The sequence below is a fragment of the Verticillium alfalfae genome, genomic scaffold (assembly GCF_000150825.1).
Source record: "Verticillium alfalfae VaMs.102 supercont1.1 genomic scaffold, whole genome shotgun sequence".
In the NCBI taxonomy this organism is placed as follows: Eukaryota; Fungi; Ascomycota; class Sordariomycetes; order Glomerellales; family Plectosphaerellaceae; genus Verticillium; species Verticillium alfalfae.
The window spans coordinates 1,038,645-1,054,849 of record NW_003315038.1 but is presented as its reverse complement, the minus strand read 5'-3'; the positions used below and the strand labels follow the sequence as shown (position 1 = coordinate 1,054,849).

The 16,205-nt window shown below is 55.3% G+C and overlaps 5 protein-coding genes across 5 annotated transcripts; 3 read left to right on the top strand and 2 right to left on the bottom strand.

Annotated features, from left to right (window-relative positions):
- Positions 1-965: 965 nt before the first annotated feature.
- On the bottom strand, positions 966-1,551 carry VDBG_00332 (HAD superfamily hydrolase; the record flags this gene model as incomplete). Its single annotated transcript, XM_003008605.1, has 2 exons — positions 966-1,380; positions 1,448-1,551. 2 exons carry the CDS (start codon positions 1,549-1,551, stop codon positions 966-968), a joined length of 519 nt encoding a protein of 172 aa, XP_003008651.1.
- A 624-nt stretch (positions 1,552-2,175) lies between these two features.
- On the top strand, positions 2,176-5,659 carry VDBG_00331 (conserved hypothetical protein; the record flags this gene model as incomplete). The annotated part of the gene is made up of 5 exons (XM_003008604.1): positions 2,176-2,229; positions 2,321-4,256; positions 4,307-4,475; positions 4,681-4,964; positions 5,028-5,659. 5 exons carry the CDS (start codon positions 2,176-2,178, stop codon positions 5,657-5,659), a joined length of 3,075 nt encoding a protein of 1,024 aa, XP_003008650.1.
- Positions 5,660-5,998: 339 nt separating this feature from the next.
- VDBG_00330 (DNA polymerase epsilon subunit B) lies at positions 5,999-8,490 on the bottom strand (the record flags this gene model as incomplete). The annotated part of the gene is made up of 2 exons (XM_003008603.1): positions 5,999-7,700; positions 7,757-8,490. The coding sequence occupies 2 exons, from the start codon at positions 8,488-8,490 to the stop codon at positions 5,999-6,001; spliced, it is 2,436 nt and encodes an 811-aa protein (XP_003008649.1).
- Positions 8,491-8,931: 441 nt separating this feature from the next.
- Positions 8,932-9,758, top strand: VDBG_00329 (conserved hypothetical protein; the record flags this gene model as incomplete). Its single annotated transcript, XM_003008602.1, has 3 exons — positions 8,932-9,024; positions 9,083-9,600; positions 9,680-9,758. 3 exons carry the CDS (start codon positions 8,932-8,934, stop codon positions 9,756-9,758), a joined length of 690 nt encoding a protein of 229 aa, XP_003008648.1.
- Positions 9,759-11,897: 2,139 nt separating this feature from the next.
- Positions 11,898-14,342, top strand: VDBG_00328 (carbon catabolite-derepressing protein kinase; the record flags this gene model as incomplete). Its single annotated transcript, XM_003008601.1, has 5 exons — positions 11,898-12,361; positions 12,466-12,541; positions 12,629-13,301; positions 13,353-14,027; positions 14,089-14,342. 5 exons carry the CDS (start codon positions 11,898-11,900, stop codon positions 14,340-14,342), a joined length of 2,142 nt encoding a protein of 713 aa, XP_003008647.1.
- Positions 14,343-16,205: the final 1,863 nt, after the last annotated feature.

Below are 16,205 nucleotides of genomic sequence, written 5' to 3'. Positions count from 1 at the left end.
GAGACAGAAGGCAGGCTACGTTCGGCATGCCGCCGTCCAACAGAGGCTACATGAATGACGTTTACAATGGGTCCTCGAATTAAGCGCCAGCACCTGAAACAGCCTACACATGCTCAACACCATTTTTGGCTTCCTGCGAGGCTCACTGTCTTGTCACTCCGGTCAGAAGAGCTTGCCTCACAAACATCGCCACGGAGCCAATACATGATGACCAGGTCCTTACAATGATGAGTGGAGGCCATACGCAGATTTCACATGTACTTCGCCAGACTAGTGTGACGCTCATGTTCTTGGCCTCCATATTAGTTTGGCACAGGGCTACTCTCCCCCTTCTCGTTGTCAATCGCTTCGTACATCTCTCTCGTTGCCTGGTGTGGCACTCTTCAGCATCTTTCGGCGTTTGGATTGAGCCCGTCTATCTTGGAGATCTGTCATTACATTCGACTCACTCTGCGTACCATCAAATAGTTGAATAGGCCTGTCTGGAACAAGTGGCTCTGCTGGATCGTCCAGAGGATAATCTGATAGAAGATTGGGAAATCAGGTACCCAGACCGTGAGGACTGGGATGTCACTGCAGGCGTGCAGATCACTTAGACACCACAATCAAGATTTCTTTTCATCAATATTTGCATCAAGTTAGGTCTATCTGATATGTCCTGGCTTTAGCCCATCACCTCGCCCTCTCTTATGTTGTGATTGGCCTTTGCATAGCGGGAGTCATACGGTTGATATACATTTCGAAGTTGTTCGGGCTTTTTCTACTCGACGACAGTGTCCCGGCTTACGAAACCTTCCTCGAGATGGATACAAGGTCGTCTAAAGCGGCGAAATGGCCAAAATCAGTATGCTCATGGTCCACTAGATGGACATTGACGTCATTCGCTAACAAGACGGTCGTAGCCCCACTTTCGGCCTGCTGTCATGTCATCGATGGAATCGCCAACCATGATGAGTCCTGAAGCATCAGCTTCTACCTCCGTGCCTGTTTCGGTCGCCTCTTTTAGGAGACCCCAGCTCCGAGCAATGTGTAAAATGCCTGCGGGATCGGGCTTGGGTGGACGAAAAGTCTCTTGTGACGATGGGCGCAAACATGCTGCCTGAGAGAAATTTGCCGAGCAAGTGAGCGACTGGGGCATCGAAGTTGCGCGTGCATATGCCCTTGCGAATGCCCCGCGAGTCAAGGTAGGACATGAGTGTCTCGAGACCTGGCTGGGCGACCTGGGTGGCCATGGCCTCGCGCTCGATGGCGCGAATCGATTCCATTGCTTTCTCCTGTGCCCCGGGCGTGGGAAGAGAGTAAATGTGGTCGAGAATGTCGACGGATTTGGTAATACCAAGAGCGTTGCGCATTTGTCCGAACATGTACGTCTGCGGCTCGCTTGGCATGTGATGTAAGCATTTGCGGTTGATGATGCGGAGAACGTCGTGGGTTGGAGGCGGCGTACCAGAGTGTACCGTCGACGTCAAAGACAACGCCTTTCAGGAGGGGAGCATCGGATGGAGCACCTTGCTTCAGAGGCGCGAACCGCCGAGGGCTATAAGACGCCATTGTCGACAGAAATCTTCGCATAGAGTGAAGGTTGCGAATCCGGAAACCTTGTTGAGCTTCATGTGCCAGTCGCTTACTGAAGGATACTGGATGCTCAGGATGTGCCTATCAAACCTGTATAGCTATCTCGAAGGAGATCAACCAGCAGTCGCAACTAGGTACTAGTGAAATGATTGTCAGTCACTTGTTGGCATTTGGCCAACGAAGCAGGCCTAACCCCCACCTTGGAGCAAGCGGAGGGTGAGGGGCGAAATCGTAAGCCACAATCACAGCCACGGCTCGACGGTGCTAACAAGGATACTGATCGTGGGTCCACTCGAGGTTGCAGCTCGAGCTCCCAGCTCTCCACTCTCCATCCCAGCAAGCGCTTTTGGCAGACTGACCGGGTCTTGGCTCGTCATCCCCAACTCTCGAGAGACATTTGCCCTTGGCCGAGCACAGTACAGTTCAACACCAACCAATACTGCAGTCGCGCTGCAGTCTGCGACCGGAAGCCCGACCGCTCGACCAAATCGGCGCTTTACGACTCGCACGATTGCATTCTAATACCGCTTGTCGCAAAGCTCGCGCGTCCGCCGCGCTCACCCCAACGCTACCTTCAGAGAATGCGACAAACCCGCCGTCATGAGCACTTCGAACCACAGTCAATGGCCCCCTAAAAGACCTTCCAAGAGAAATGTAGGTGACCACTACTGGAGGAAAGGGCTTCGAAGTGAGCTCGAACCAAAGATTTCGCGAAGTTAACATGACCGTCTTTCCCCCAAACTAGAAGCTACGAAATGGCACTGTGATCATCCCCGGCACGGGCGAGCGAAGCCATCGCCAGTTCACACTCCGAAACCCGAGCCTCGACAACGATCGTTCCGATGACCCTGATGGCTACCGGTCTCTTTTGCTGTCCGAGACAAACAGCGAGCGCGCCCATACCATAGGACACAATGTCAAGACGAGCTTTCTGAAGTTCTGGGACTTCCTCCGGTCTCCAGCTGGCAAGGGTGTGCTCAAGTGCACTCTTGCCTACCTTCTCGGCAGTATGGCCACTTACCTCGAACCGATCTCTGATTTTTTGGGGAAACCCGATGGCAAGCATGTCGTCGCCACCATCACTGTATACTTTCACGCCAATCGCACTTGGGGCTCAATGGTTGAATCAGTCCTCATCGCATTCTGCGCTATCGGCTACGCCCAGATCATATCCATGCTATCCATGGGCTTGTCTGTGCTGGGCAACGAAGTTGGCTTCCAAGTTTTGTCGCATGTCATGATATTGATCATCTGCATTGGTTTCGGCCTTGGATTCGTGGGCTGGATCAAGCAGAGAATGAACAGCCCCTTGGTGAATGTCGGGTGCACACTAGCATCCATCGCCATTATCACTATTGTTACCAAAGAAGAAGCTGTTCAAGGTGGATACTTGTCGTCTATCAAGGTTGTGCAGGTCTTCAAGATCCTTGTCATGGGTGTTTCTATCACTGCACTCGTTAACATCTTAGCTTGGCGAACGTCTGCGAGGGCGGGTCTGAGAAGCACCATGAACACGTCAGCAGAATCTCTTGGAGACTTGCTTGCCATGATTGCCCGCGGTTTCCTCAATGGCACCGAGGAGGAGCTGTCGTCCGGTGACTACACCCGAGTGGACAAGGATTTCAAAGCATCATACACCAAGATGACCACAAACTTGCGAGAGGCAAAGCTGGAGCACTATATCCTTGGTCGTGAGACGATCTACAAGATGGACAGAGAGGTCGTCAGATGCTTCGAGGTCCTTGCTCAGTCTATTGGAGGTCTTCGCAGCGCCGCGGAGACTCAGTTCGCTCTCCTGAAGGAGCTACCTCAGGACGGCCCCAACAGTATCCAGTCCCCCGGCGGCACCGTCATTTACTCGCCAACTTTGACGCGCGCCATGTCGCAGTATCTTAAGAACACGCGCGACAAGGCCGCAACACTAGCAGCAATTGAAGAGTCGGAGGAACTGGAGATGGAGTATCGTGCCAGCGCCGAAGAGGGCTCGAACTGTTCCTCTGCAAACCCTTTGACGTCATTCCGGGCGCCGTCAGAGATATTTGAACTATTCATTGCTCTGTTGGGCCCATCAATGAAGTCTTTGGCCTATACCCTGTCGGAAATCCTGAGAGATCCAACCTTCGGACCACCGCCCAAGTACGATATAAGCATTAACGAGAATTTTCGACAGAGTCTCAAAGATGCTCTGGGTGTTTACAACGACACGAGAACAAGTGCACTTCGAGACCTGTACAAAAGCATTGAGCTGGGAAGAGCCAGGACAGAGAAGATTCAGGCCGACATTGAAGAAGTGGCGGCTGCGTGCGGCCACTTCAGTTTTAGTCTGCAGAACGTGGCCGAAGACATCGATGCCTACTTGACGGTTTTGGAGGACTTGAAGTACGCGCGCGCTACCAGTGGGCACACCTGGCGCTGGTTGAAGTTCTGGAAACAATGGGAAAAGCCTGCGGTCAAGCCTGACCCCAACGATCCCGACCAAGAAGCCCTTTTGCAACCTTCAGCAGCCGAGGAAACACCCATCAGGCCCGTCCGCAAGTCTGGCATGCCGTCCGGCATGCCGGCAGAGATGATGAATCGGCGCGACACCTTCAACTGGGATGCCTCTCCTGACGCAAGTTCTTTCTTGCGATCCTTCTCGCAATGGTGTCTGAAGGCTATGAGGTTCCTAGCCCGAGATGATAGTCAGTTCAGCTTACCGTTCACCTCAATATCAGTTACTGACTATGTGTAGTTCGATTCGGCATCAAAGTAGGTCTGGGCGCCATGCTATGGGCTATGCTTGCTTTCCTTCCCGCCACCAGACCCATCTATAAGCACTGGAGAGGCGAATGGGGTCTTCTATCCTTCATGATTGTCACGAGCATGACCGTAGGCGCCGCCAATACCACTGGTACAGCAAGGTCTCTCGGCACATTGTTCGGCGGCTGCTTTGCCCTGATCTTCTGGGCCGTCAGCCAAGGCAACGGTGTTGTTCTGGCCTTTTCCGGTTGGGCCATCAGCTTCGGCAGCTTCTATGTCATGCTGGTTCTCAAAAACCCGCCCCTTGGCCGAACCACGCTTCTCGCATGGAATGTAACCGTTCTCTACGCCTATTCGCTGTCGCAGAAGGTCGACCGATGACGACGACGACGAGGGCGGCCTGAACCCCATGATGGGTGAGATTGTGTACCACCGACTTGTATCTGTCAATCTCGGTATTCTCTGGGGCATCGTTGTCTGCCGGATGATCTGGCCTATTTCGGGCAGGCGCAAGTTCAAAGAAGGACTGACAATTCTATATGTACAACTCGGCCTCATCTGGAGGCGTGGACCTTTGGCTATCCTGCTCAATAGCGACAGTACGCGGTCTTACATGAGGGCTGGCGAGGAGAAGGCTGTGCAGCGATATGGTAAGCACGCGAGCCCCTTTCTAGTCTCGCCTGAGGCATCCGACTGACACTGTACGCACGTAGCGCTGAAACTTGACGCTCTTCGAGCGTCAGCTAAGTCCGAGTTCGAACTTCGTGGCCCCTTCCCCGATGATGCGTATGCGCGCATCATGCAATCCACGCTCAGGATCGTTGATGGCTTCCACGCCATGCGCCTCGTGACATCGAAGCGCGGGAGTCTTTCAGCTGGCGAACGTGCTCTCCTACTACATACGGCAGCCGAGCGAGCTCAACTTTGTGACCGCATTTGCCACGTCTTCCAGGTTCTGGCCAGTTGTTTTATGCTCGAATACCCCTTGACAGACGCCATCCCATCGGTGGAGGGCACCAAGGACAGGCTCCTGGGTAAAATCTACCAATTTCGTAGAGAGCACCAGCCATCGCTAGCTGCAGTCAAGGAAGACGACCAAGAGGACGACGCTGGTGTGAATGACAATGAATCGACGAATGGACACGGGAACGGGAACGGGCATGGGAAGGCCAAGCTGAAGCCACCCAAGCTCGAGCTGCACGTAACGGCTGAGGAGAAGGATTATGCTCTGCTCTACGCATATACGCTGGTAACGGCCCAAGTCGCGCATGAGCTGCAATGCGTGCAAAAGGAGATGGAAGGTCTCTTTGGTGTGCTGAACGACGAATCGCTGCTCCTGCGGTAGAGGTGGTTGCGTTCTGTTTCCCGATACTTTTTTTTTCAACTTTGTTTGGGCTGGCGCTGGGGATGGATCGGTTTGTTTTCTTCTTAGAATATACGACGTTTTATTCATCAACCTGGGAGGCAAGTGTAATCCCGTCATCAAGACGGCGCACATGACTTTCGAGTGCTATTGTATGGTTAAGCCTTGTATTGCGGAGATTCCACGATGCACAGGGTAAATACCAAATCATATCGTTATCCATTCGCCTCCGTACGCATTGAAGCAGACCCGCTAGCCAGTGTAGCTCTTCACGCCTCAAGTTCAAACGCCATACCATGTCTCTTCATAATGGCTATGCACTTAGAACGACAAGTCCCTCATCATTCCCACCTTGCCAATCTCATACTCCACCCATCTCGCAACCCTAGTCTTGCCTGGCACCAGCAAGCTCGCCGGGTTCATAACATGACATCCTTCGTATGTGACGGCAAACGGCGGCGCCGTGGCGTCGACAAGCACCAGCGCCGTGGGTAGCGGGTACAGGTGCAGCGCGGCCGCGTAATCCCAGTGCACGGGGCGAATGGCGTGTCGGAACGGCGCAAGGTAGCCCTGGTCGAGAATGGTCTTGACGAGCTTGCGTGCACGGTGGACGTCTTGGGAGACCGAAGGGGCGGCCGACGAGGTGGCAGTGCTTGCGTTGGTCGTATCGACATCCATGGCCTCCTGGTCTACGGGGGTTTCATTTGAGCCCACCGCGCCTGACATGACGACGTCGCCGCCCGTGGAGGGGGTGTATTGATTATCCGGATCGTCGGCTGCGGAGTTGGCTGCGGAGATGGCTGAATGCGTGGACTTGAGCCGGACGGAAGTACGGCTGAGGCGGGCTGCGACATCGTCGCGGAACAGAACAATCTCATGATTGGGACCAAAGAGACTCAGTCGACTGGGATTCGACGTCCAGATTGCCTCGCCTTCCGTTGCCCTTTTCTCGCTGTCACTATTCAGTTCCGCATTGGCGGCAGCAAATGTCCGCCGGATCCGAGAAGTGAACATCTCGGGGGCTGGCTTGCGCGGTAGTGGAACGGCCGCTCCAGCGCCGAAGGAGGAAACCCAACCGTCATTGTCCCCCGGGACGAAGACAAAGGTCGCAGTCTGCAGCAGTGTTGGGAAGTCGGCCAAGGTACTTGCGAGCGCGTCGAAGACCTCCTTGTACTCGATGCTGCCTCCACTGCCGCCTCGGGCCAGAACGGCATGTTGTGTGAAATTGCCCGTGAGGACAAACGTCATGGGGCTCTGGCCCTCCGGCTCATTGGCATACAGTGACAAGATTTTGCGTAATGCCTGAAGGGTACGCGGCTGGTCGAGGTTTACCTCGCCAAGGATGATCATACGACCTCGACCGGGGGTGTCTTCAGCAGAGCGTCTGGGGAGCAAACGTTGTTCGAGCTTCCGCATTCGCGGACCAACTGCCCTCTCGCTGCCGACACCAAGGAAGTCGATCCAGCCGAATCCACCGCCAATAGTGTGATCCTGGCCACCATCGGGCCCGCTCACGCCCAGTGTTGCTCTCCTCTTCTCACAAGGGGGCTGGCCAACGAAGAAACCTTGGAATTTGCCGCCGAGGGTTCCTCCTACGCCGCTGCTGCCACTCAGGCCCTTGCCGTGTGACTCCTCCTCCTCTTCGTACACGCCATCCATCAAGACAATCATACCAGGGGCGAACCAAGCCGAATCTTCTGGGATGGCAATTGCCTGTGAGAGATCGAGCGCAATAGTGCCTGTCAAATCGCTAATAGCCAGGCCGCCCGTCGGCAGCACAACCAGCATGCCGAGTAGCATGTGGTGACTTCCATGGCGACCCAGCAGGTTTGCGATTGGTGTTATCTTGTGGTTCTGCTGGGTTGATAACGACCTCTTTAGTGTTGATGCTCTTGCACTGGCGACGGCTGAGGTCTGGAATGCTTCATTCCGCAGAAGACGCTGGTGAATGACGTGGTAACGATTTCGGAAAAGTGCTGTTTTGTGTGATGCTGGCGGCAAAAGAGACGGTTTTGTAGTTTCCCTTGAGAAAGACTGTCAGTAGAGGAAGGAATCGTTTAGAGAGCTAGCTGAACATACCTCTCGAAGTGCTTCTTGGCCACGTTGTAGCAAAGTCGTGGTTGGTCGTATGCCCCAATCACCTTGAGCCATTTCCTTGCGTCGTTGACTGTTTCGTCATTCTCCTCCTCTTCGACCTCCAGGCTCGACATGCCGAAGCTCTGCTGGCTGTCCTCCCTAGTCAAGGCCTGATTTGGCCTCAGTCCCAGCCTGGTATGCGAAGCCGTTTCTGCGTCCCTGCCTGGCTCTAGCATGCTGTTCTGGCGGCTCAGACCTTTTCCACCAGCAATGATTTTTCCTCCACTCATGTTGCCCTCCATAGTCTTCAATATTTCCTTGAGCTCAGAGCTGCCGCCATCCACAATGACTCCTCCATTGCGACCCTTCCAGGCTTTGGCTGCTTCCTCGAGAACCTTTTCCGCTAGGCCCTCTTCGCGCCATCCTGATCCGCAATGCCGGCCGATAAACGTAGCGAGCTCCTGTAATGCCGTCGACGTCAGGGTCAGGCTGTGCTTCTTGGTGAAGGTTCGGAAGGCGAGGGGCCGCAAAGTAGCCGGAGGGAGGAGTATGGGTAGGATGGCGTGTTTCGTAGGGGCCGAGACGTTGAACGGCTTCAACGGGTGAACAGGTGTGCCGAAGGCGGGGGAAGAGGAGGGAATGGCAGACGAGGAGGGGGCGGGCGTCCTTGCGCCGTTGAAGATGTGAGCCAAGTTTGTCTTCTTACGTCTTGGAGAAACAGTCGGCGGACGATCCATGATTTCGCTACCAGACTGTGCCGCTAAATATCTCCGGATGTCGTGTGATGTCGCGCGAGAAGTGTCCTTCAAGTGTGCCGAATGTCGACTTGAAGGGACGATCTTTATGGTGCGGGTAGGTAGAAAGCGCCCAGATGTTTAATTGAGACGCGTCCTGAGGACCGGGGACGTGTTGGTGGGGGCCAGTCACGGTTTGAGCAGGAGCCAGCGCTTGCTGCGTGCAGGCTTTGGCCGAGTCAGCTCCCCAAGAGAGAGGTAGGTATGCTCCATGCTTAATACGGAGCATGCGCCCCGGTCAATCGAAGCAATTTTGGTGATGTCAACGCCCCAATTCCAATCACTTTTCGAGAGCTGTACGAGCTACGGCATCTGTTGGTTAATTTCTTGAGATCCTAAAGCATTTCTACTCGATACACGATCCATACTCAAAACGCACTCAAAATGTTGGTATCGACAGCTCGCTTGGTACCGCGGTTCAAAAGCGCCGTGAGGTTCGTCCGCGCCGTCTCAACACTGCCGACGAACCCGCATATCGTAGGTCCTTCTCCTCGCTAGCCGTATGTAAGGCCATGACTGATTGTTGCCCGGTCAGAAAGTCTTCCCAGCAGATGCCTCGAGGGCCTCCTTCCTCCTCAGCTTTCTCGATAGCCAGCCTCCGAACCCCAGGTTAGCCATCGGCTTTGCGACCCAAGATCCCCCAACGCCGCAATCCTTCACGGAGAACCAATCTTTCCTCAACATAATGTACGAAGTTCTCGCCGAACATGCACCGCAGGACGAGGAGCTTCTTGCTCAGGCCCGTGCCTTTGCAGGGCCTGGTGGTGGCAGCCTTGGGGCTGGTGGCATATTCGGTGCCCAGCAGCAGCATAGGAGAGGCAACAGGAAGCCGAGCGAGACGGCAGGTGCCGGCGGTGCGAGTGGACAAGGAGGAGCAGGCGGTGGTGGACGGGGTGGGTATATTCACCTCAGCGACTCGAGGAACCCGCCCGATTTTGGACGCATTGCCTGGCCTGAGGACATCATTGGCAGCCTAGAGGTTGATCCCGAGGGCAACATCATTGGAAATCTTCAGTCGAGTGGAACGTATCGCATGCTGACGAACGAGGGAGCGTAAGTACAATCACTCCAATGCGTCTTTGTCGGCGCAACACGTCGCCGTCCTCAACTGACAATCCTGTACAACCTTTAGTCTTGGCTTGAGTTCCTTTCTCCGCGGGAAGCTGCTCGAACGCTTGAGGGCCGAGGAGAACAAGGATAGAAATACCTGAGCCCTGGGATGCGGGCCTGCAGAGAACGGAGCCGACTCACCATGCTTCAGCGGCTTATCTTGGCGCTGGTTAGCGTTAAACGGAAGCCCATAATAGCATGCTGAGTGACATGACTATCCGCACGAAGGGCTACCCGCACGGCGGAACAAATCTTGGCCCTAGGAGCCGGGGAGGGAGAGTCGGCGTCGGCTTTGCCTCCGGATCTCGTTCATTTTGTCGTCTTGAAGTGTCGCAATACCGCTGCGCCGTGGTATCCACGCCGCTGCAGAGAAACCCAGCGCTATACCTTACTACCAAGCCGTTGCTGAGACGCTCCGCTAAGATGGAAGTGCATTCAGTTGGTGGTGTGTAAGCCTGGTCATTGTCGATCTGTTCGAGATGGTTGGTTGGAAACAGCTCAAAACCGCGGTAGCAAACCTCCCCGAGTCAAGTTGATCCTTCCAAACTTGTGATGTGTAGTACAATGCGCGCTCTGGCTCACTGATGCGGTGATACGTCACCCTGCAAGTTGAATGACTCGAAGAAGGACAATTCCTGATCAACTTACGACCCCGTCAGGTTGATGTGGAGTTGACAGTTGCTGGAACTCTATGACATGTCATCCTAAAAAGGGAGGTTCGTCAACCTCGTTGGCAGTGCATGCGCAATTTGGTGCAGACTTTCCCCGCAACAGCAACAGCTTCATTTGTGTTTTCAAGCACCCATGGCACCTCACAAGTCATGAGAAGTTTCCTCGCTTCTGACACACACACGCACATGGAAGTGGGGAAGCAGACCACAGCCAGCTACCGTACACCTGCTCTAAAATGTCTGTTACAGCCATGCCCCGATGCTACATTGACGATAAGAATATGGGGGAAATATGACCAAGAACACGCCCCTGGCTCTGCAACGTCAAGGTAGAGATCCACCAAGGTTACATGCACATGATATTTTTAAGGTATGGCGAGCGGTATTTCCTGGTGGAGGTGATGCACAGCAAAACGGGCCCGAGTCTGGGAGGATGGGGCCGACGTCCCTGACGAAGGGGCAGGGAGGCCGAACGAGCCGTGGATCGAGATAGCACAGTACGGGATTCGTCCTCGATGATAGTCCTGCAAGTGACTCTTGACACGGGCGGCAGCTGCGGGCGTCATCTTGGAAGCATGCAGTTGCACGATGTGCGCGGCACGGCGCCGGTGAGGTAAGAGGTGCAGCGCCGGGTCAAGACGTCGATGTCCCTCGGCGTACCGCATAGGAATGGTTCTTGGCTGATTGGTGGTCAGCGGCTCTTCAGCGGCGGTTTATCCCGGGTGAAGATGGTCGGGTGGTCAAGTTGTGGTGGCTGGCTGATGTATCTGCACGCGTCAACATGATAACTGATCTGTGATCAGGCGGTCGAGGCCAAGACAGGTCAGCGTTGGGAGACCCGAGATCAAGCCCAGTCTCTCCCAGGGCGACATCTTGCTTCTCCCATGGGTGTGACGGTTTGGAAAGTGGTGAGGTTGAGAGAGCCCAAAAAAGAGTCTGGGAAAAGAAAAGGTGCTCGCCGAAATGGACGGTGAAGACTGAGCCCAGAGCTCTTGCATGTCTACCGACCGCCTGGGCGCTCCAGAAGTAAGGTACCCAAGGTACCTGAACCAGGCCTGAGATGCCTGCCTGGAATGTTGGCAGAGCCTGGTTCCTTTAGCGGGCGACCACATTGTTGCGACCTGTGATGCCTCCTGTTGAGCTCCCCATCGAGCTCCCCCGGGTCCCTAGAGTACTGGGCACCGATGCCGACGCACGGGCCATCAGGCTGCAGCGAAGGTGGAGGGCTGGAGGACTGGAGGGGCTGGATGGGGTCCCATCTGAGGGGCTCAAGGGTCTTGGCAGCCCTTCCCCTCCACATCCGTCATGTCATGGCCTCCACTGGTCAGCGTTGGGTCTGCTCTGTCCACTGCCCGCCCGCCCATTCCAACCCACCTGCACCACACCACGCTCAAACCGAACGAAACGATCAGTCACAGGTCCAAGCAGAGCAGCCCGAGGGCGGAAAGAGAAACGAGCGAAAAGAGTACATCGCGCACACCCCCCCAGCCCGCCTCGACACCAACCGATCCGACCCGCCTAGAGACGCAGAGCAGGCCCTGCCCCATCCCATCCCGTCCCCGGAACGACATGGCTCCCCCGAGGGGTTTCGAGGATGAGGAGCTCACCATTTCCCTCTCTCCATCCCAGATCCGACGCCGTGCGAATGAGGGCTGGAAAGCCTCACCCTCCGAGTCGAACCCCGCCGCCAACACAAACACCACCACCACACCTGCCATGGCCTCCGCAGCTCGTGCAGATCAGCAGGCCGCTGCTGCTGCCGCCGCTGGCCGTGGTCCTATCCCGACCGGCATCGGCGCCGGCGTCCGGGAGAGGATCAAGACCGAGCAGCGCATCGGTGCCTACAAGGTCATCAAGACCCTTGGCGAAGGCTCCTTCGGCAAGGTCAAGCTGGCCATACACAATGGCACCGGCCAGCACGTCGCTTTGAAGATTATCGCGCGCAAGAAGCTCATCAGCAGGGACATGGCTGGCCGCGTCGAACGTGAGATTGAATATCTTCAGCTGCTGCGACATCCCCATATCATCAAGCTGTTCGTACAGACCCTTTGCTCTTGGAACCTCTGCTCGGCTGCCCCGCGTGGCAGCTCTGGTTATCCTTTCCCAAACGGAGCTGACATGCCTTGTCTGTGCCTAGTTATACTGTCATCAAGACGCAAAACGAGATTATCATGGTCCTAGAGTACGCCGGTGGCGAGCTTTTCGATTACATTGTTCAGAATGGTCGCATGAAGGAAGCCGAGGCACGCCGTTTCTTCCAGCAGATGCTCTGTGCTGTCGAGTACTGCCATCGACACAAGATCGTCCACCGCGACCTCAAGCCCGAGAACCTTCTCCTCGATGACCAGCTGAATGTTAAGATTGCCGACTTTGGTCTCAGCAACATCATGACGGACGGCAACTTCCTCAAGACGTCCTGCGGTAGCCCCAACTATGCGGCTCCCGAGGTCATCGGAGGCAAGCTCTATGCCGGCCCCGAAGTCGACGTGTGGAGTTGCGGCGTCATCCTTTATGTTTTGCTCGTCGGAAGATTACCTTTTGACGACGAACACATTCCTAGCCTGTTCGCCAAGATTGCGAGAGGCACGTACAGCATCCCACAATGGATCAACACTGGTGCTGCCAATCTCATCAAGAAACTGCTTGTAGTTAATCCCGTCCAGCGCGCCTCTATAGACGACATAAGGGCCGACCCGTGGTTCCAAATCGATCTGCCGCCCTATCTTCAGCCAGCCGTGGAGGAGTTCTACAACACAGGGGTGGACCCCAACCAGGCCATCAAGAAGAGCGATATCGCACCCAATGCGCCGACGAAGGTGCAAGAAAAGCTGCACGACGAGGTTACGGAGAAGATTAGTAAGACCATGGGGTACGGCAAGAAGGACGTGCAGGAGGCTCTAGAGGCCGAAGAGCCGTCAGCCATCAAGGACGCCTACATGATTGTTCGTGAGAATAAGCTCATGCAGGGCAACGGTAAGATCAACCTTGGATATCGTGATGGAATCATACTCACAAGTACCGCAGATGGCTTGGCTTCACTGACTGTCGACCCGGAAACCTCCAACAGCCCCATGATCAGTGCCTCGTCTGCTCGATCTGGGACTTCTGGAGTCGGTGCCGTGCCGAGGCCCTACATCAGCAAAATTGGCATCCTTCCCAGCAGTCTGCCCGACTACCACAAAGAATACGTGGAACGGGAGAAGGCGGGCATAGAAGACACACCCACGCCTAGCATCGTCGTCGACGAGCACGGCTCAAGCTCTCGCACCGATGCCGAGCGTGAGGAGATGGCACGGCATCTAAAGCCGCACAACAAGACGCAGCAGCGCTACGCCGATGACTCTGGCCAGCGACCGCAGGGCATGACGCCTGTGACGGCGCCTGCCAAGAAGGTCAAGCCAGTTCGTTGGCAGTTCGGTATCCGCTCGCGTAACGCGCCGTGGGAGGCTCTTCTCTGCATTCACAAGGCACTCAACAAGCTCGGCGCAACATATGTGCCTGACGAGGACTATGAGAAGCTCCACGCTCAAGACGAGAGCGAGCATGGAGGCAGCGGGGACGGCAGCTTCGTCGATGAGTACGGCAGCGGCACGCAGCAGTCGGAGGGCGCCAACACGTCGACGAGCAGCATCGATCCGCTGAAGAAGTACAAACTGCCGGCTGACCCCTGGCACATCAAAGTGCGATGGGAGACAAAGAGTGAGTGTTCCTCGGAACGACAATTTTCCTTCTCCTCCCCTTGCTGACCAGATTCGTCCAGCCATGAGTAGAAGGGCGTATGATCACCCAGACAGCTACCACGTGCATGAAGAAAACATGAAGAGGGACTTTGTAGCTCTCCATGTCGATATACAGATCTACGAGATGGAACACGGCGTCTATCTCGTTGACTTCAAGTGCTCTGGCTACGAGACGGCAGACCGCAGGCTGCTCGAAGAAAAGGATGTCACCAGCCCCTTCCCGTTCCTCGACATGGCTGCCAAGCTCATCATGCAGCTGGCTGAGGCTGACTAGAGTGGAAGTGGGTTACAAACCAAACCTTGTTTCCCTCCGTACGCTCTTCTCCTTCGCTTTTAGGCTCGGCAGGGTCCATTTGCTTTTACGAAGCGAGCTATCATGTCATGGGAGGGGCAGAACAGGGCACGGCTGCATAGACCGCCGTGGAGGCATGGCTTTTTTACCTTTGACTTTTTTTCTCTCACACACACACACTCTTTCTCTCTCTTTTGCGTCGTTTCGGGAACAGGAGTTTTCTCCGGACTGGCAGGGTTGGTTGGTTTGACGGATCGAAGGATGGACAGGTAGGAAACGAAGGACCGGGGGGCTAGGGAGGTCTGTGAGTTTGTGATGGACGTTTGCTCTCCTTGTCTTGGGTATACCCGGCGTGCAAAGACGGACAAACGGGAAAGAGAAGCTGGCCGAGGAGAAGAGAAGGGGGGGTCGGTTGTGAGTCTCTGGTGGGAGATGGTCTCTAGTTGTCTTGGCACGACCCGAGGGAATGGAACGCATTGGCGGCCAGACTGACGATCTGAGGGGGCGAGAAAGGGGCTCGGCACCCAAATCCGGCTTTTACGGCTTTTACGAGCTGAGAGCTTAGGAATCAAGTTTGTTGATGTCGTGTGCGCCGCCCATTTGGTGACGAGTGCTGTTAAGGTTTGGGTAGTTGTGTTGGTGAGAGGGGCTCGCTGTGACGCGTTTGCTTATGTTCAGCTTACAGAACATTGACAGATTTAACTTGAGTCGCGATTCGCTGGTTCAGAGTTCCAGTTACCCGAGGGCATTCCGAAATGGGGGAGGGGGGAGGGGTGTGTGTGTGTGTGTGTGTGTGTGTGTGTGTGAGTGCATGGTGGAGACAGCGTCGCATGGTAGTCAGCGTCGCATCAGCAAAGCCTAAAAGAAAAGAAAAAATAAAAGGACCAACAAACAAAAAATGGGAAAAAAAAAATACCCCCAAAAAAAAAGTTCCCGACGTTGCCGGACGACAACAGTGTAAGAGTGAGAGACACACGCATACATGCGCACGTCTTGCGAAACCACGATAAGGTGCAATATGGGCCAAACCGACCCCGCTTAGTCTTCCGACGAAACGAGACTCAGCCTCTTCGCGGCGAGAAACCCGAAATTAGCAATGGTCAGGGGCCTGATCCGACCGGCAACAGCACGTCGTCCATCACAGACCAGACAGCAGCACTGCACTTTGGAAGCGGGCGTTCCGAAGGAGAGAACCCTCCCTCGTCACAATTATCGCACCCCCCCCCCCCTTCCCGCCCCTCGATCCTCCCCCACCCCCTGGCAGCGCATCCCCGTCTCTCGTTACCTCGTCGCAACCCTCCAGAAGCGAGCAGAACAAGGAGGGTGTCGGGGCCATCCATCGCGGTTTCCCCCCCACTACATGCACGATGAGGCGCATCATCGTTGCTCAGCGGGCGCACTTCGGCAGCGGGCAGACCGACGAAAAGGTGGAGAGAGGAGGAGGAGGAAGGAGGAAAAGGGGCGGGGAGGTGAGCTTTCAAAGTCACATCGTGAATAACCTCATCTGACGCTGGGGTTGGAGGGAAAGGGGAGTGGGCAAGTGGAAAGACTAATGCTCGCACCTGCATTTGCACTTCGCCTCTTCCCGCTGCTTGCACCCTCGGCTTCCCGCCCGCGGAACGGAAAGCAAAAGATATTGTAAACTGTCTTGCACACAGGCCGGGTTGTAGACAGACACACGCACGGGAAGAAGTGGGAATCGAGACCACAGAAAACAATTAATCCAACGAAAAAGGGTTCAATGTATTTAGCCCTCCGCAATTTGCTGGCTTTGATCCCTGCCTCGTCAAACCGGGATACGGTTCGAGCTGGGGCGCACCTCGATCAAGGCATGGGCGAATGGAA